General features: G+C 42.0%; 2 protein-coding genes across 4 annotated transcripts; both read right to left on the bottom strand.

Moving 5' to 3' along the window:
* Positions 1-1,410: 1,410 nt before the first annotated feature.
* Positions 1,411-8,497, bottom strand: LOC132446433 (uncharacterized). Of its 2 annotated transcripts, XM_060036734.1 has the most exons (11): positions 8,246-8,497; positions 6,359-6,450; positions 6,082-6,228; positions 5,822-5,940; positions 5,569-5,705; positions 5,386-5,479; positions 5,171-5,282; positions 4,860-5,080; positions 4,488-4,656; positions 4,045-4,172; positions 1,411-3,756 (listed from the first exon to the last, which is right to left on the bottom strand). In XM_060036734.1, exons 2-11 carry the CDS (start codon positions 6,447-6,449, stop codon positions 3,439-3,441), a joined length of 1,536 nt encoding a protein of 511 aa, XP_059892717.1. In that variant the 5' UTR covers position 6,450; positions 8,246-8,497; the 3' UTR covers positions 1,411-3,438. The 2 variants fall into 2 exon arrangements, with proteins under 2 accessions (XP_059892717.1, XP_059892718.1); XM_060036735.1 differs by lacking the exons at positions 6,082-6,228; positions 8,246-8,497 and having other exon boundaries at positions 6,359-6,596.
* A 1,742-nt stretch (positions 8,498-10,239) lies between these two features.
* On the bottom strand, positions 10,240-16,646 carry LOC132446131 (probable phosphatase phospho1). Of its 2 annotated transcripts, none has more exons than XM_060036264.1 (2): positions 16,109-16,646; positions 10,240-14,427 (listed from the first exon to the last, which is right to left on the bottom strand). In XM_060036264.1, exon 2 carries the CDS (start codon positions 14,391-14,393, stop codon positions 13,599-13,601), a length of 795 nt encoding a protein of 264 aa, XP_059892247.1. In that variant the 5' UTR covers positions 14,394-14,427; positions 16,109-16,646; the 3' UTR covers positions 10,240-13,598. The 2 variants fall into 2 exon arrangements, with proteins under 2 accessions (XP_059892247.1, XP_059892248.1); XM_060036265.1 differs by lacking the exon at positions 16,109-16,646 and adding an exon at positions 15,732-16,099.
* Positions 16,647-20,789: the final 4,143 nt, after the last annotated feature.

The raw sequence follows: 20,789 nt of genomic DNA, 5'->3' as shown, positions 1-20,789 counted from the left end.
TGATTTTTTGAGGGAGATATGCATTTCTGAAAGTAGGCCTACCCCGCCTACAGTTACCAAACGAGCGAGTCAGTTTCGGCGCCCCCTCCTACGTGGAAAGGGGGCACAATTGAATATTGCCTCCCACTTCCCCACTCCCCTCTAATCAGAGCATTGGCTATGATTTTGTGGACAAGCGGACGAGCAGCTTCGGCGGGGGGAACTCGGCAGCAGCCCTGCAGCTAAGCTCCGGAAGTACAATCCCTTTCACTGTCGTACTGCCGGCCGAAGCTTTGGCGGCAGTCCAGAGGAGGAGACATGGAAGAGAAAGAGGCAGTCTGACCGCCGTCGAAGCCGTCCGGCCGCCGCCGAAGCTTCTGCGGCAGTCCGGCAGTGTACTCCGGGAGCTGAACTGCGGCCGAAGCTTTCCGGCTGCTCCGGCGGGTGTACTCCGGGAGCTGAACTGCCGCCGAAGCTGGCAAGTCCGGCGGGGGTAGGTCTCGGCGGCAAGTCCGGCAGCTCAGCTCCCGGAGTACAATCCCTTTCTCCTCCATGTCGTGGTTCATGGACTTCAGAGAGTCAAGGCTAAGTTCCTTTCCCCCAATTCCTCTCAACCATGGCCGAGATATCCCCCACTACGAGTCTTTACTTGTTGTGGAAATGCCAGAGACGTCAGACGCAGTCTTTATGTTTCATAATATCATCCCAGGCGCACAAAACTTTTGGCTGGGATATTAGATATAATATTATATAAATACCCATATATAATATTATTATATTATATTATATGATATAGATATAGAGCTCCACACAGTAAAATTACGAGAGTATAATTTACTCAAATCGAAGAAATTTTTACTCTATTTTGGATAACATTTGGTCCCTCTCTAAAAAGAGTTAAGTTAACTCTTTCGATAGAGTTGTTTAATCTGAGTAATTTCTCTTCAATTTAGAGTAAAAATTCTACTCTTTAATAGTACAATTCACTCTATGTAGAGACAATTTCAAATGACTCTCACTCTATTTTTACTCCTACTAGAGGAACTACAAATTTACTCCACAGCAATTTACTCCCTTAAAAAGAGTTAACATTCCTCAATTTTGAGTAATTGTTTCTCTGTAAGGAGTCCAATTTAGAAATTGCACAATTCAATATTAAGCTCGTACAATTGTTAAAAATGACAAAAGATCAATTATTCCACATGTCTTTATTTGGCACCAAATATTTGCTCTCAATAGAAAATTATCCTCATCACAAAAAGCATTACATGAAAAAATAAGGGATTATAAACAAATCTGAATCAAGACCACATGACATTAAAATATCAAAACACTTGTGGTGCAAAAGGTCTTTAAATTCCAAAACAATGGGTGCTTCTGTGGTGTGCATAACCTTGAAAGCATGGACATGTTCCTCTAAATTTTGCCAGGGCCTAATTTCAATTCATTTGGATTAAATGTTTGCCACAAATATGCCACATGACATTGGTGTTTTTTGGCCAATGTTTTTGTAATGTTTTTAAAACTTTTTATTTGTCTTTTGAAGTAATTGTGTTTTCCTTCGTAGCGCATGCACCAGCTATGTATCAAAGGGCCAAGTTTCTGCATCGACGTCGGGTAGTGGATTAAGAAATGATGTTTGGGCAATAATTTCTTGTGGGGATATAAATACTTGAATAGACTGTGGTGTTCAGAAATCAGATGCTTCAAATATATAGTTATGCCACTCGATATGGCTGGAGACAAAACTATGCTGACTATTTGAAGCAGTAAAATGAATAGATACCAGTTTTGGTCACTTGAACAAACAAGATCCCCGAATATAATCGGGAGGTGGCGCAGCAAACACCAGCTTTGTGTAGCATTAAGGCTTAAGTCATTAGAACCCTCAACTAAATTAACACCTGGAGGTTTGTTGCACTGTTCCAAGCGACCATAATTGAAACTCTGAATTCGTCTGTGTATTTCTGCCGGTGTTGTGTAATTCTGACCCAAGTGTTGCAGAAGGAGCTTCATCTCAAATTGGGCAACCCCTTCAAATATGTCGTGCATGATATCGACTGAAAAATTTGTCGCCGTATGAAAATATTGCAAGGAATTTAAAAGGCACGACTTTTTCACGCCCATAACATAAGGAAGTTGAGGGTTACTCTTGATAACCTCACAATGTTCTGCGTGAAGTTCTTTGGTTCGAAGTGAGATCTTACTGCTATCTTCACTGAACTCCGTTTGAAAATCTTCCTTCTCAAGTAGGCAAAAACGACAACAATAACGAGCACTGAACGATTCTACAAAACCAAATAAAGAATGGATACCAAGGTTGTCTCCTGTAACTTGAATGATGGTTCCGTAAACAGCATGATCATAAAGGGGAATCTGAACTCCTTCAGTTTCAAGACGAGATATATCCTTGACCAGTGGCTCAAGGATCTTATCAAATCCATACGTTTTGATGTCTTGTGCGTGAAATAATGAAACCAAATGGATGTCAAGTAAATTTGAGTTATATTTTGGAGAAATATTTCTCAACGTAAAATAGATGGCTCCTAACTTGTGTATTCCACGCTTGGACCCAAGGGGGTTTGAACACTCAAACTCATCAAAAAAGAGCTGGATCTGAAACGCATGGTTTTGTTTCAAGAAAAGGGCATGACTTTTAAAGAATTCTCCATCCTGTATATCATAGAGAAACGTTTCTTTCTTTTCCCAATCTCTACTTAAAAAGTCATTAATATTAGGATGCTTACAAATGAACCGCAAAGTCTCAAGAATGGGAATATATGTAAACTTATCTCGGACAACAACTTGAGAAAATGACCCATTTGTTGTATTACGTCTGGTAGCAAACCTTGTCCCAAGGACATATTCGACTGGATCAATTTTCCCCCATTGCTCAGAAAAGTACTGCATTCTCTTGCTTTCAGAGTTGAATGCCAAGAATGGATTTTCAATTTTTTGGAATGACTGATCAATTTGAGATTCCACAACACTTTTCATTGGTTCCTGTAAAGATAAACCGTTTTTCACTGACACTAGAGTTTCGTTTTGTATGTCATCAATAACTTCCCCAACAGAGTTGACAACATTATTAATGGTGGTCTCTGCTACCCCAGCAACTTTCAGTTCTGCAACAATTGTCGCACAACTTTTTACTATATTTTTTGGAAGGAGTTCAGATTCACAAGCTACATTTTCATGTGGTAAAAGGTCTACATCCCTAACTGAAACGGAACTGGCTGAAGATGAACTTTCATTAACACTTGAACTGTCACGCAAAGAACACTTAGTGAGATGCTTTCGTAATCCAGAAAAACTATTATATACATGTGCACAACCCCTTTGAGCACATTTTAACCTTAGAGTTTTTCCGGGACAAAGACCATGAACCAATTTAAAGTGCTTAATCAAGGCATTGACACTGGCATGACATCTTGCACAAATGAAGCAGATCATAGGAGTTTACTTCTGCATCCTGGCCCTCAACTCTGCAACTCTAGGATTTACCTTGGTGTTTTCCACATCTATGTCATAGACAGTGGTTTGCAGAAAGGTGTACACATTGGTCAATTCCTGACAGTATCTTGTGCCAAAGACGAAATGTGCTTTGAAAAGTTCATCAACACAAGCCAATGAAGTTGAGGTCTTACAGGGTAGAGCATGTTTGTCGATCACGATGTAGTAAGACTCGATCATGCTCTTCTTGGCACCAACAGCAAGTAGGTATGGCTGGAGACTCCCAGAGATGTTGTCCAGGTGTGCTTGGATGCTGGTCCCAATCTGTGGTTGAATAAGGAGGCATGGTCATTTATTATGTTTTGGATTCTTACAAAGTTACAATAAGAGTAAAAAGGAAGAGGGCACACTATGCATAACACTTATTAGCACATACGCTGTAAAGCACTCTGAAGACAACGCCAAAACACGTAAATGCAAATAAGGTCAGTGTTATGCAACGTGTGTGGCCACCTTTTGTTAGTTATTCAAGCGTTACCCAATGGCCCAGCACTATTAGCATAATAAAAGAGGAAGTATTTTCCAACCCTTTTTGTTCCACACAAAGCTCACCTTGATGAATTTTACAAGACTGTCGCATGCTTGTCTGGCTGAGATTTTCCCTGGTCTTTTTCGGCCTTGGCTTGAAGGTGGCAGAAGGTGAACCAGCAACAGCATTGATGACATGTCACTGTCCCAGCCTGGGGAATATATAACAAAAACAGAACAGTTAAGCATTTCATATTGATTCAGATTTAGAGACGGAGCAGCAGACGGATTATCCATAACCAATAAAGCCTGCAAAAGGATCAATGACATGAGTTTTGAGTAGGAAACTATAAAAACAACTTTGTGCAGTTCAATTACTGTATTCCCAGTGATTTCACATGTGAATGACAGCCACTTCCGTTTCTCAAGGCAACAGGTTGATATGTACATATAACAAAATGTGCCTTAATGCACAATAAAATGGTTATCCCCATTCCATCTAGAATAGTCGAAGGAGAAGACATTACCATCATCTACTTCAGTGGCTTCAGCATTTTGGATGAGGTCTTGTACATCTCCAGTCAGTGTAAGCCCACGACACTGAGTAACAACCTTTGCTTGAAAGTTGGTGGTCCACTTCTCCAACATCTTTGCAGAGGTTGCGTCACCAAAAAGACTCCTGAAATCTTGATCAATCTACAAGACATGGCAAAGACATTTAGTGTAAGTCCCACAGTAGATGGTCAAAGTAGCGACAGAGATCATTTCTGAAGTCTGATCAGGTTCGGCAGATAGCAATCAAAACATGTAAAAGCAAACAAAGATAAATGTACATTCTGTCTGACGAAAACAAACAATAACAAACTACACAAAACATTACTTTGTAGTTCTTTACTCACCAAACCTGGAATGTCCAAGAAACGAGGAAAAACAGATAGGATGTCGGCTGAGTTCTCAGGATCGTGCAGCAACTTCTGACGATAGGCCAGGGTTAGCCTCATTTTCTCCTTCACTACAACTTCATCCGTGGAATGCTTCATCAGGGCAATTGCTTCTTGACACTGCTGTCCGTCCCACTGGATGTCTTCTTTCAATGGATCCCTGTGTGAAGTTGGCCCACCTAAAGGTTTGGGACAACATGCCAGGTTAATACTCAAAAGAAAACCTAGACCAAATAAACTAGTGGTCATGTTCCAAATTAATCACTGGCCTGTTTGAAGTTGTCGTGACCGTTTCATTCGCCCCTCGGACACCTCTTTCTGCAGAGTTTTGATTCTCCAAGCCAAATACCCACTTCCATCTTCAGCATTATAAAAATGTTCCTTTGAAAATAAGGGGAAAAACATGTAAATACAAATATACTTTTCACCCATAAATACGTGACTGATTTGAAACCATTTCACCAGAAAAGCAGCAGTAACTTACATAGCCAAGCTTGCTCAGGGGGTCAGCCAAGTAAGGAAAAAGGCAGATGATTCCTTTGGCGTATTCCTCCTTCAATCTCCTAGGGGGGCTTGTGCTATACACACAAATCAAATTACCATCCTGTCCAAAATACAACTAAGATTAATTTAATATCAGTCTTGTGAGTTTATGAAAAAAACTTACCCATGCTCATTTGTCAGATGTGCAACTAGTATTTTCACTAGGTCACGTCTTCTGACATCTGACAATGTTTTTGTGCGAGCATACTCATGTGTGATCTTATCACCTCCAGGGCTACTCTTGAGGATGTCCTCAATCATCTTGGGAGAGGTGATTGACAGTACACAGAGAACACACAGAGTACACAGATTAACAAGAGCATATATATGGTTGCAACAAAGTTACAAAAAGGACATAAACAATCTATTGATCTTACTCGACCCAGACGACGATCCTCTGCATCTCTTTTTTCTGAGGGATTTCTGATCACTATTGCTGTGTCATCAGATCCTGATGAAGGCTCACCATCGCCAATCAAACTAGAACTGAAGGAATCTACAAAATAATGTTTCATGGGACACAAAATGTTTACAGCATGAGCTGCACAACTCAGAAAAGGTTAAATGTGAACGATATGTCATTGCGGAGATGATTAAAAAACTCATATCTAGAAGTTAAAACGTAAAGTTATTTTACCATCAACGCTTGCTGTTGGGATCACAATTTCTAAAACCCCAATATCCTGTTGTTTTAGAATGTATTCGAATGCCTCATCATCGATTTCGGTCCTGGTTTCATCATAGACTTTAATATCCAGGGTGGGTAGATCAAACTTCTTGGCAACTTTAAAAGACATTTAAGTCATATTAACACTGACCATGATATAGCCTACATAAGTAGTGGCAACACACAAACAAATGCATTGGTAACAATATTTTATAATAAAGGCTGCATATGCAATGTTTTCTCTTACCACTTTCCAAAAATACTTTGAATTGAAAAGGTGATGTTAGGAAGAAGTACTTCTTTCTGTCCTTATATTTCACCCTAACAGTTGCCTCCATCCTAAAGGAACAGGAAAAAATAGTGGTTAGTTAGTTGGTTTGATTACTTGTCTTGAACTAATTAATATGAAAAACATATCAACAGTAACAGAGATTTGAGAAACTGCAGTCAGAAGAACGCAGGGATGTGAACGTTTACAAAAATGTCTAACCGTGTTGACAGATTTTTTTTTCTTGTAAATGGTTAACCGTGACTTCATTGTCCTCGTGTGTGAGTGAGTGTGCGCCGATACACACTCACTCACACACACTCGCCGAGGGACAGACAGATTCGGCACACTAGCTTTTATCCTCCCCAATTAGTTTATTAGTGATGTAAAATCAATAAATGCGTGTCTCCAGAACATAATTAATTTGAAGATTTTTGTTTAAAAACTGTTTTCGTTTATTGTTTTTTCCTAAACGGTTATGATTTTAACGGTTACACGTGTACACGTGAACACGTGCACACCAGCTGCATTCATCATGAAGTACGACCCGTTAACTCTTTTAAGAGTAGAGTACACGCGGTGCACCAGAACAGAATCACAATTCTCACGTAAAATGAGTCTCCCCACAGTGAACCAATGTGTACTGGACACAAACCAACAAAAGACGATGTTCCATCTAGTCTACTTACCAAGTTTCCTAAAAGCACAAACGTGAATTGCACTGCATCGGTGTGGCGCACAAACTCTGTTGACTCTTTCCAGAGTTAAGTCCATGTGGTGCTAAATCATGCTAACGAACCAGTCAATGATACACTATGGTTAACAAAATTCTCCGCAGTCGACTAATGTGTGCATTAAACAAAAAAAAAGTGTAACATATACTTATAAATGTTCCCAATTTAAAGAACAAAAAACGTGAATTGGTCAAATGACTGGCAAGCTAACGTGATACATTAGCAGCATCTACTGTAGCAGCTGCATATAGCAATGACTAGCGTAACTTACATAATATGTTTAAATCGCGCGGCTTCGTTGAGCTTGAATTTGGGATGCTACCGATTTTAACTCATCCTCCCTCTGCTTTAATAACCTGTGCAATTCCACTTTTAGAAAAGGTGTGACACGACTCGGCACGTCTTGAGACTGGCATGGTAATGTTAAGCCACACATTTGAAAATAACACAAACCAAACATTACATGCCAAGCTTCTCACGTAAAACGAGTCTCCCCACAGTGAACCAATGTGTACTGGACACAAACCAACAAAAGACGATGTTCCATCTAGTCTACTTACCAAGTTTCCTAAAAGCACAAACGTGAATTGCACTGCATCGGTGTGGCGCACAACCTCTGTTGACTCTTTCCAGAGTTAAGTCCATGTGGTGCTAAATCATGCTAACGAACCAGTCAATGATACACTATGGTTAACAAAATTCTCCGCAGTCGACTAATGTGTGCATTAAACAAAAAAAAAGTGTAACATATACTTATAAATGTTCCCAATTTAAAGAACAAAAAACGTGAATTGGTCAAATGACTGGCAAGCTAACGTGATACCTTAGCAGCATCTACTGTAGCAGCTGCATATAGCAATGACTAGCGTAACTTACATAATATGTTTAAATCACGCGGCTTCGTTGAGCTTGAATTTGGGATACTACCGATTTTAACTCATCCTCCCTCTGCTTTAATAACCTGTGAAATTCCACTTTTAGAAAAGGTGTGACACGACTCAGCAGGTCTTGAGACTGGCATGGTAATGTTAAGCCACACATTTGAAAATAACACAAACCAAACATTACATGCATCCTGTACGATGAGAACAAAAAAAAACGTATGCGCTAAAAAAAACAGTTGATGTATTACTTGCGTTGTTATTTTCCTAGCAGACTTCTCTCCAGATCGGTTGCAGGTGAAATGACCATCGGCGTAATGGCGGACAAAACGAAACTTAACTGCGTTGCCCTCGGGGAGGAGTCAAAATTATGACTCCGTTATTCAGATCTAACTCCGCGTGTCTCTCAACTCTTGTTTTGTTCTTTCACCTCAAATCAGAGCAAAAAATACTATTTTCGAGTAAAATAATTTTAACTACGGAAATTTTACTCTTGTAATTTTACTGTGCAGGAGTCCGCAAACGGCAACAATCCCATCTCCTCCATGCTGTGGATCAGTCTGACAGCTCATTGGTCAATGGGCTAGTTCACTTTCTACGTGAACTAGTTCAAAGTTCAGTTCACAAATTTTAAAATGAACTAGTTCAGTTCAACGTTCATAATTCAAAGATTTTAACTAAGTTCACAGTTCCAAAAAATGAACTAGTTCATAGTTCTTTTTTTCAATATGTTGCTGTGTGAGCTATTATTTTTTTCCGGTATTTTGAACATCGAGCCCACTTCGTGATTTGTCTAGGATGATATAGAGTGGTTGAATCAAGCATCGTAGCGAAAATGCATTGTACATTTAGCGCATTTTGTAAATCCCATTGATTTCTGTTGGAAGACTCATTGCTTCGTTGGCCGGAAGCGGAAAGGGAACTAGTTTGGTTGTAGTTCAAATTTGGTTGTAGTCTTTTCGCTCGGTTCTAGCCCTACTGTTGAGTCGGAGAACCGAGCGAAAAGACTACAACCAAACGTAAACAGCCCCCATTTACGTTTCCGGCCAACAAGCAATGATTCTAGGAGGTATTCTAGTCCGCTGAGCTATGAGCCAGCGGGAGATAACGTTATGGATTGTACATATTTATAATTCGAAATTCGTCTCAGCCTTTATACCACAGACACTCTAGGGTCCATAGCATATAACCGTGTTGTCTGATTACAGTTTGATTCATTTTTCACTATTTAACAGATCTCGTTCTGAAGAATAATCACCGCGCCATTCGTTTCAATGGGAATCGGGACGGTCTATACTTTCAACATAAAGTGTATTTATATTTTTTAATTCGTCCCAGCCTTTACACCACAGACACTATAGGGTCTATAGCATATAACCGCATTTTCTGATTGCAGTTTAATGTAACAGTAAGCTGACAACGCCGCAACTGCAAATGAAACACACGGAGATAACCATGGCAACCGGTCAAACAAATCATTCTGCGCGCGCATCCGCCGTTTTGATAAACAAATAACCCCCCAATTGAACGAAGTTAAACCGAGTGCGCGTGCCGTTCACAGACACCAGAATGAACGAGTTCACAGTAACGTTCATCAGGCAGTAATACAGTACGTTCAGTTAACGTTCGCCGAAAATATGAACGAGTTCATGAACTATCGTTCAATGAACGCGTTCAGGCACAACACTGGGCTGCAGCTCATAAACATTAAAGCTACAGACATCAGAAACAGCGCATTCTAAAAGCTATTTTCAGCAAACAGCTTCAAAAACATGTTTTCTGGAACTCAAATACTATGTTTCCTTGTTGGGAAAACACCATAATATGTCTCCTTTAATGTTACGCGGACTTCGCGCTCTACCCGGTGATTCCCCGCGGGGCGCCCCCGACGAGATGTTTTGTTATAGTTTTGGCGCCCCCCTTTGGTTCAGAATATATGTGTGAGAGACACTAGGCATTTGTTCCAAAAAAAGATAATTATTAAATAATCTATAGCCTAATTCCAGTCTCTCTTGTCACACGTTCGTTGTTCTCATACCCCGACCATTTATCTTGTTAAAGTTATACATTCTTAAGATTTGTATTTTTTATTTATTTGTTAAATATTTTTCTTCTGCAAATTCCTCATTGGAAAGAAAAATATTGGCCAAAAGGATCTCGCTCTACACACTGTACACTCTACACACAAACGTTTTATTATGAAAACCATTCTGAGCAAATAAAGAAACAGTGAAAGCAGCCACCATGGGATTAAGGGATTTAATTAGGTAATGGCTTAAATTCCTTTACATTACAGTGATATATTTTAAACAGACACACATTTGTTCATTTTGGCTAAATAACCATACTTTAAAGACAATGGAAAGTCAAAAAACAGTTGCTGTATTGCTATATGATAGCTGCAACTGTCATTAAACAAATGTATCATTTCAATAAATTATTTAAATCATTTCATAATACAGCCTTTTAGTGGGTCATGATTATACAATTTAGTTGCCTACGGTTTGTGGCCCATTAAATAAATCAGGAACATAAATAAAGATTTTGTAAAGCTATTCAGGATGCAAATATGCATATGCACAAGTGTATTTAGCAAACACCGAATGTCTCAACATGCATGTCAAGTATTCTGCACTGAAATTATTGCACAAAACTCAGAATCAGTAAGCAGACACATCAATGTAGATGTAAGTGCCATAGGTATATTTTGGCAATTTAAGCTTATTAATACCAACACAAATGTTTGCCAATCAATAATCCATAATGATCTTCGATGAAACATGTCATTGATTACAGAATACATAGTGTGTGTTTTCCCCCTGATAAAGAATGTGATCTTGAAGACTGGTGATTTTCCTCATTACACATCAGCATTGTACATTAAAAAGTACAGTGTAAATAAACTGTAACTTGTATACCGTTTTGAGGGTTTCCCTTTAGTTGTTTTCACCACAATGTCACATGAATTATTGCAATGGTTCTTGCAGAACTTGCAGGTGTACACACTTACACACGCCACACACAGGTCAATTCAAGTCATAACAAATGTCCCTTGTTGAGTCCTAATAGGTGGAGCACCATAAACACTAAAGCTTCCGTACCTTTAGCTTCCTCTTTCACAGATAATTTACGGATAAGGTGATGAGGCTTCCTCCATTTTACCAGACGGTCAAAGTCCATGCAGAAGATTACACCTCATCACTTGCAATGGGTTATTCAATCACATTTATTGTATCTTCTGTCTCTGGAAATCTACCTTGTGTTTGCCCTGGTTTCAATTGATCATGAACCCGGCAGTGAACTGGTTTGCCAAAACAACCCGTTTACACAAGCAAACAGCAAAAACAATTCTTAATATGGATTAACATCGTTCCGAAGGCTGTAAATCTTTGTATAATACTCCCAATATGAATACCTTAATATTCACTCGTTAACCCTTCTCTCATGAACAGCAAGGAGTGCAAATTCAATGTTGCTTAAAGGTTAAGGAATGAAGAGTAAAAAGCAGGTACATAGATCTGTTGTGAATTTTTGCACGCATAATACATAACATTATTTTATTTTTCTGCAATGTAAAATAAAAGCTTTCCTTTTAACAGATTCATACTACTATATCGTTTTACAGGCATACAGTAATCCCGGCCATTTGATTTTAAGAACACAACCACTTTTTTACCAATTACCTGTAAATATTGTATACAAACACGCATCAAGGTTAGGTTATTTCAACCTAGATGTTTGTTTTACTTACTTATATATACCTGACAACTACCTCAAAGAAAGGAACTATGACATTTAAAAAAATATACACTCTGAGACTTTGGAGCCTATCTGCAGCTGATTGTGGAGGGCAATGCAAAATGAACCCGTCTCACACACACACACACACACATCACACAAACACTGAGCATCTAATCAAGCCAAACATGTCTACGTTTTGAGGGTTTGCAGTGTCGAAGCTCAGGGGGTGAACACAATACAACACGACCTTCCCCCCTCACACAAACGCCAAGGAACCAAGGAATCGAAACTTAGAACCTTTCTGGTTCTACCTCGAGACCTAGCCTCCCTCACCCCATCCACAACGACTTAAAGTGCCAGCACAGTAGCTAGCTTTTAATTTCTGCTTGTCTACAAACCCAACAAACTACTTATGGCGAGTTGTAGGCTGGTGTGGGACAGAGGAAATAGAAAAGACCAGCACTTGTCAAGGGTAGCGGTCGTGTTCCTTTGGTTCGCTGGTGGCACCCTGTCGGTGTTCATTACGCTGCCACCTTCTCAGCACCCAGATGACGTGTCAACACTGAGAGTAAAGGCTTGCACGTACTCTGTGTGTGCGTTTGTGTTTGTCCTTGTGTGTATGTGAGCACATTGAGCTTGTAATCCATGCTTGTTGTCTTGGATTCAAATGAATAATTAACCACGGGTAGCTGTGTGATGCTTTCTTGGGGTGGGGAGCCAAGGAACCACAAACAGCCCCCCCCCCCCCCCCCCCCCCTCTCTCTCTCTCTGTCTTTGTTGCCACCAATCTAAAGAACCTCCAGAATACTGAGAGGATTTGAATGGGAAATGGTCAGAAATACTGCATAAAAGACAGACTAATGCTTAGTGTTTAGAGGGCCGTTAGCTGTCTGAGAGTCTAAACGGGGGGCCTTTGAAAGACCAAATGTATATAAACAAAAGGATGGGCAAGTAGGGGTGAGTGGGAGGTTGATGGCATTTGATTGAAATCCCCCCCCCCCCCCCCCCCCCCCTCCATCAACCAAAACCCCTCAGAGACCATGGCTAGAAGCTGTCCCACCTCAGAATAAAGGATACATCAAATAGACCGTTTCTAACCTTTCTCTATTCCTTACGAGCTTGTTTCAATACTGCTTCACAATATTTCTCCCTCTACTAGTGAATAGTACTAGCTGAATTCCTAGAGTACAAGTATTTAATACAAGGCTGAAAAGTCAAATGGGTGATTTAATCTGCGTTTATAGTGTAGCAAAAAAGTTTGAGGTGGTTTGATACGTATACCTGGGAAAAAGAGCTATAGAATGTTATATTGAGTGGTTTTAAAGGGTTGTATTACAATAAACTACTGTTTTAATTGTATAAGCTCATAAAGTAAGCATTACAAAAGCTAAAATGCTTCCCTTTGTCTGGCTGCAGTTACAAAGGATTGATTCAGGTTGATTTTTTTTCATGCAGTAGAAAACGTAATCCTCTCTATGGGGGTTGCTGGGTATACAATCATACTGTGATAATATTTGTCTTGGTAAATGTCTTTTAGGTTTCTAGGTGAGCTGGGATGTAATCATGCATATATACTGAGGGTACTCGCCTCGTCCACTCTAACGCGCTCGAGCCCTCTAATCTCTGACACACACACTCCTTCATCCTCTCCCCCTCTCTATCTTGCTCTTACAAGTGGCCTCTCTTTCTCTTTCTCTAGCCGACACACACACACACACACACACGCACACACACACACACACACGCACACGCACACACACACACACACACACACACACACACACACACACACTCTCCTTCGCTCTCCTTATTGCTCCTTTAACCTGTCTCTTTTTCACACACACGGCCTCCTCCCCCTCCCCCTCATCTCTCCTTCCCCAGTGTCTGCAGGCAGGCCACCACGTCCTCCCCGCTGCTCCAGGGGACCACCTGGGCCTTCAGGGGCGCCGTCCCGCCCCCGGCGCCGCCACCGCCCCCCGCCGCCGCCTCTATGAGCCGGTGCATGGGGAAGTCCCTGCGGGGGAACACCACGTCCCCGGGCCCCAGGGCCAGGGACGGGCACACGTCGTTGGCGCCGTCGCCCACGTACAGCACCTGCTGGAAGGCCCGGCCGCCGCGCTCCTCCTGGCGCCGCGCCAGGTACTCGCGCAGGATCACCTGCTTGCACATGTTGTCGGGGCAACGGGCGCAGGCGTGCGCGTGGAAGGGCCGCAGCACCAGGCGCCCGGCGGCGTCGAAGCCCGCCGGGTTGCTGAACACCCGGCGGAAGAGCGGCAGCGCGCCGAAGCGCCGCAGCCACGTCTCGATGAAGTACGTGTTGGCGTCCGACACCACCACCGCCTCGTAGTCGTGCGGGTGGGCGCGCAGGAACTGGAAGAGGGCGGCCAGGCCCGGCGTGGGCGGGATCTTCTCCAGCGCCGCGCGGATGGCGTCCTCGCCGACGCCCTGCTGGGCCAGGTGGGAAAGCACGCGCTGCATGTGCTCGTTGTAGTGGCCCTCGCGGTACGCCGCCACCAGCCAGTCGGGGAGCCGCTGGCCGGGGGCGGCGCGGACCACCGCGTCGTCGCTGTTCTCCGCGATCATGGTCTCGTCGAAGTCGAACAGGATGAGGAAGCGTTGGCCGTTGGCGGCGGCGGGGGCCGTGCTAGGGGCGGCCATGGCGGTCAGAGCAGAGCGGGGGCCTCGTCCTTCACTGAAGGAGGAAGAGATAGGTGTGGTCGTCAAGCACGGCGTGCAGCGAATGATAAGATTAGGAACGAGTATCGTGCCACTGGGTGAAACTAAATACATAACTGCTCAGAGTCCTCCTGAGCAGTGTGGTTACCACGTGATGGGGGTTGGGTGATGGTGCCCGAGATAAGCGCGTATTTACAATTCTTATGCAGGCTGAGCTGGTGTTATGGAAATGGCTGATCAACAAGAGAAATGGGAAAAAAAAAAGGAGAAATCAACGAGTTCAAACCAACAGGAGTCACCCTGTACTGTGTAGGCCTACTGGCTTGAGGGCGAGATGTCAGTCACAGTGATGCAAGGTGAGGGATTTAGAACTCCGCCAGGGGGTAAGTGGTGTTTACATGAGAGGGAATGAGGAAGAAAAGGCACAGGGCGAGCCAACAGGAGGCACTTAGGCCTACCCACTCTACCCTTCCGTTGAACAAATAAGCACAAGAAAATCACCAAGGGTCCTACACTTTTTTTTAGAACAAAACAACCCTTAATCAATGTGTTTGAACCATCCACAGAAGGTTGTTATATGCCTACACAGTAAAACAACGAGGGAATTAAACCATTGAAAAGTTCTGAGGGGGTTAAATAGACCAACATTCCACGTTATCCCACACACTGCGATCCGTTCAACCCACTGTAAGCGGTGTGTCTAGACTCTCTCTCTTGGCCTCGCAGGAGAGCTGACTAAAAAAAGGGGATCCCTTTCAGAACACATACGCTCCATATAGAGTTCACTTTGGCAGACTTGTGTAACTTGAGTGTACTAGCTGCACATGTCGGAGTTGCATCACTGCATATCTTGACCATAAGTGGAGCAGAATAGAGGACCTCGCCGGTGGGCCGATACGGACATGAGACGACTTTACCAATTCGTTAAACGTTTCGTTGTATATTTGCATTGAATGGCCTAAATAATAAAAAATCTATACATAAATTTTAAATGTAGGCTAAGTTATAGGCTAGGCTACACTTCGAAAAAGTATTGTATTATCCGTCTGATCGTATCATGTGGGAGTTTGATTGGGTGTTGGGAGTCAAAAGGCTAAGGGCTTTATGTTTATTATATGCTTATACCATCTGATTCTGTAATAGCCTAGTAGTGCCTGGATATCGAAATGTGTACGAACATTTTACATCGTTTTAACATTTTATGAACTATTGTTATAAGCTATTTATGGATTGTAAAGTTAGGGGTTATTATGGGCAACATAATGCCACACACAACCTTCCCGCGGTTCACCGAACATCATGTAAGCACTCCTGAAATACCTCCAGAGCGGTGGACAAATTAGAATCCGGCGTTACGTGTGTGAAGCAGGGCTGCAGCCAGTCAAGTGTCCGTGGTTCTGCCCCTGGTGCTGCTGCAAGCTGCAGTGTGCGGCGCGCCTGGCTGTTCCTAACCTCGTACCGCGTAAAGCTATCTAAATTTAACCACACCATCATCCACAGCCAGTCGATTACGAGAGGTTACCCTTGAACGGCACACACACCGCCAGCCCTGTCGAAGAGCGACTGCCTATCGTTGGCTCTCGTTTTAATATTGATTTATATTTCAGCGATTAATATAACAGGTTCAAATTCATTCAAAGTCAAATGCATTCGTCGAGTCGAGATAAATTAATAACAAAAAAAACATAAATGCTTACCGGTTGTGGACATATGGTCAAGCAGTGGGCCGAGGAGGGCTTGGATGGTGCCCGGCTCTGGCCGACCGCATCCTTATGACGCGCCGAGGATCTGTGGCCATGTGACCCGGGGAGATAAGGAGGGCATTCCCCGGCAAATGCTCGCCGTTGACTGGTCGGCGAGGCGGTACACCCAAGATGGCGGCGGTCGAGTGATAATGTTACGACGGGCATCGGTATTTTCTCATCATCGGTTTTTGTTTAGATAAGCGTGTCTGAGGCTACTTAACTGAACGGTGAATTCATTGAGTGTTTTTATTCGGAAATATGTTGATTATATAGTGGACGACCAGTCTTCAAGGGCGGCCATCTTTGGTGTACCAAGAGCGAGGTTGAATGACGACACATGACTGTGAATCATTCGACGCAAAATAGCACACTTTTGTCTTGAACAATTGTCTTCTCCATTATTTCAACATCAAATGCGGAAAAAATTAAATTGAGCTCTGTGTGTGTGTGTGTGTGTGTGTGTGTGTGTGTGTGTGTGTGTGTGTGTGTGTGTGCGTGCGTGCGTGCGTGCGTGCGTGTGTGTGCGTGTGTGTGTGTGTGTGTGTGCGTGTGTGTGTGTGCGTGCGCCCAAGCAGCTATTACAGGAGACACAAATAATCATGACAGCACTATCCTGTGAGCGGGAATGTGTTCATAAACAAGAAGAGGAATTTCCAGAAGAGATTACATTCTAGAAGTTTTAAGTTTATCTTGTGAAACTCTGGTGTGTACAAGAGACCAGAGGGGAAACTATGGAAACAAAACAAAAAAACATCGAAGCAGAACTATCATTTGAAGAAGTGAATTATATTATGTTTGGGTGGCTTGATTAGATCACATCCTGTTTGAAATGGACCACATACCGAGACATGGATGCAATCCACTGGTTTGTTTGGGAATAAACCTAATAAATACTTATGTGTCTCAATTCAAATGCAATACATGCCCCGAAGCACATTGCCAAGCACAAAAAGCAAAGCAAAGGGTCCCTTCTGTCTATGGGTTCAAGAGTTCCTAACCCTAGGCTCTTTGTTCCCATGCTTTATGTGTAACCTACTAATCAGTCACTAGGTGGAGCTATGTACGCACACAATAACATATGAAGACCTACTCAGCCAATGTGAGCCTATGTAAAGCAAAACTTTCTGCTCCCGTTCATTGGTTCAGAACCTTTCTTTGGCAGTGGGTCATGTGCTGTCGACTGGAGTAGTATACTATAATATCTCACGAGTAACTCAACAATAATGAATGGAAACCTGAAGAAACAAAACACGTTGCAAACTAAAACCTAAACCTAACCTCTAATCTGTGCCTCAACTTCACCATATCAAACCTTCTACCTAAACTTAACCATATAACCAAATACCTCAACTTAACCATATCATAGCCTACCTAATACCTAAACGAACCATATCAAACCTAATACCTAAACTTAACCATATCTATAACTAATACCTGAACCTAACCATATCTAACCTAATACCGAAACGTAACCTTCTTAAACCGCATAGCCTACCTAAACGAACCATATCTACCAAAACACCTAAACTTCAGCATCTCTTATCTACTATACCAGGGGTAGGCAATTGAAATCCTAATGGGTCCAGTTTCAAAAAAAATCCTCAAGCTTGGGTCCGGGGGTCTATCACACATTTTTTATGACCGTTGTTTTCACTGATATAGGACTGCATGTGTTTTATGTACCAACAGTCAAGGTGTGCATCATGATTCAGAGGCATATTTAGCCAATATAAGTAGCCTACTTAAGGCGCTAGTAGTATCAGTGTCTGTTTGGTCAACAACTGACTATCCGCCACCGTCTCGGAGAAGATCAGGCACACATGCTTAGAGCTGCATGCAGGCAGAATGAACACTCCTCTTTAAAAGCTCTGTTCTCACAATCTACCTTTCTCTTCAACTGCAATGAAGCTTTCTCTCTCAACTGAAGGCACTCTTTTCTTCTGTCAATTTTGCCGCGCTTGCGTGCACCAGTCGCACAGCTCGTAGGGCAGGCTATCATCTGATTGGCTACTGGCATTATAAGGTTTAAGCAAAAACATAGCCTACCATAAAGTTATAGTTAATTTAATGTATTTAACGGGTTTATAAAAGTCACCCAAACATTAGTTGTTAAAATCTCTTGGTCAAAATTATATATACCCGTATTGGTCCAAATATAAGACGACCCTGATTATAAGACGACCCCCCGTTTTTCAACACAAACAGATTTGCAGACCAGATTTGCAGAACAAAGAACAGTGAATTAAACACTTGTTATATCAATGACAATAATAATAATGCCAGTAAAGGCCACGGCACTTTCAAGGCAAAATATGTACAGTATGATTCAAAATTAATATCAAGCAACATTGGGAACATTTTTAAATAACATAGAAAAATACAGGCCACATATTTAACTAAACTTAACCAAAATTAAGCCAAAACTTCTCCTCCGATCTCTGTCTAATCGCTCACACACGTCCTCTGCCCCGCTGTGTTTGCTCTCGCTGTCATCGCTCCCCAGCTGCTCCGCTTCCACCGGCTCCGCCCAAAGCGCGTTTTCTCTGACGTTTTCAAAAACTCTCCGGTCAACCTCACTGAAACGGCCACTTTGAGGACCACGGTAGGATTTGCGCTGACTGTTGACGTCTTTGAGACGTTATTTTGGTGCTCGCCATCTTCTTACGTTACACTCCGTGACCCCAAACATCTTGGTAGCTTGGCAGTTGTTACTTGACTCTGCCTTATTGACGACCATTATTTTAAAATTGGCATCATAGCTCCTCCGCTGTTGTTGATTGACCTGACCCACTTTTGAGCCACTTGTCTCTAATGGTCAGCCTGTCTTTAAACACCGGTAACGGTCTGGTTGTTAAGGACGTTGGACTACTTCTTCCCGGAACCAATTTCTGGCGCAACCTGCGGCCGCGAATGTGTATTGACATTTAAAGGGAGAGGCGAAGAAGAGAAACTGCGCTCTGAATACTAGACCCCGAATATAAGACGACCCGACTTTTTCGGACCTATTTCGATTGGAAAAAAGGCCGTCTTATATTCGGACCAATACGGTATATAAAAAAAATATCGCATTATTAATATTATTGTTGCAATTGTGTCTCGGTCCGGAGAGGACGTCAGTTGGGTCCGGACCCGGACCGCGGTCCGCCTATTGCCGACCCCCGTACTATACCATATAAGTTATAACATAACCAGAAGCCTTCGGTACGGCAGGAACATAGGACCTTACTATTGGAGTTTGGCGGCAACCAATTACTGATTACCACTGTTTTCGTCACTGTTACTTACTTTATTCTTATTCTTATTATAATTATTATTATTATTTATGGTGTTCTATGCTGCTACTTATTTTTACATATTTGTACTTACTTCATCTTGTATTGTTGCTGCAATGTGGCTGTGGAGGAACTATGCTTTAGAATTTTACTCTTGTGTATTTGTACAAGAAGAAGTTGTACAAACAAGAAGTTGTGCAATCCAGCTTCCGCAAAAGACTCAAAACTCACCTGTTCAGAGTTCACCTCGACTGCATAGCCCCTTCCAGCCACCAGGTACGTCCTGGCACTTAATGTAGGCCTACGCACTTATTTTACGCAATTAATCTACATTGCACTTATTCATAGTAGCCTACTTAATTGTGTGGCATCTGCAGTAGCTGCTATCATTGCTGTACACGGGGAATGGGTTATCCTAGCGATTGTTGCACTTGGTTCTATGAACATCTTTACTGTACTGACAGCGATATATTGTTTCACTTCTTATGACAAATGTAGCCTACTTATTGTAAGTCGCTTTGGATAAAAGCGTCTGCTAAAGGCCCTAAATGTAAATGTAATGCACAAATACACTGATTCTGAGTTTAACCACCAGATAGAAGGTGACTCCGGTTCCCATTTACGCTGCCCCCGGGTTTTACTTCCCACTCACAAGGGGAGCCATCAACAAAAAAAAACACGCTGTTGAGCGCAAGTGATTAACATTTTGGAAGAAAGCGACGAAATATATATTATATATATATATATATATATATATATATATATATATATATATATATATATATAAGTATTAATCTTTGTGGATAGTTGTGGAAATCATACAGCAATCTAGGCGGAGAGAGAGAGATACAGCAAGAAAGAGGACGAGAGAGAAATCGGTCGAAAGAGCTGAATTTAAGAGACAAGAAGTGGGAGAGGTGAATTGAGTGGAAAGTTTGAAGTCGATACATCTCTGTGCCCCCTGCCTCCTTAATGTGAATAAGGAGGCAGGAGGCAGTTAATAATGTAACTTATTTTATGTGTGAAATAAGTACATGATTTCTCATCTGGGGAGAACGCCCAGCTGAACCCCAACAGCAGTCAACTGACTTCAGATATTTGAGACGATTCATCACTTAGGTCAACTGTATTTGAAAAAATCGAAAAACAATAACGTGATCCCATCGAATTCATAATGGATGTGAGTAAAAGTAAAATAAAACCAAGCTGAAAACAAGTGTAGTTAAAGATTTAAAAATTGCATTTAAAATGTAAAGCATGTGCATTTAAAACATTTTCTAAAGAAAATGTGGGTGGTTGCCAACTAAGTTGCGTGTGCAGTGTTCTGCAAGCCCACCGACATGCTAATACCGCCAAGGCTA

Source organism: Gadus macrocephalus, chromosome 18 (genome assembly GCF_031168955.1).
Source record: "Gadus macrocephalus chromosome 18, ASM3116895v1".
In the NCBI taxonomy this organism is placed as follows: domain Eukaryota; kingdom Metazoa; phylum Chordata; class Actinopteri; order Gadiformes; family Gadidae; genus Gadus; species Gadus macrocephalus.
The sequence above is the reverse complement of the archived record's forward strand: the minus strand, read 5'-3'. Positions and strand labels throughout refer to the sequence as shown.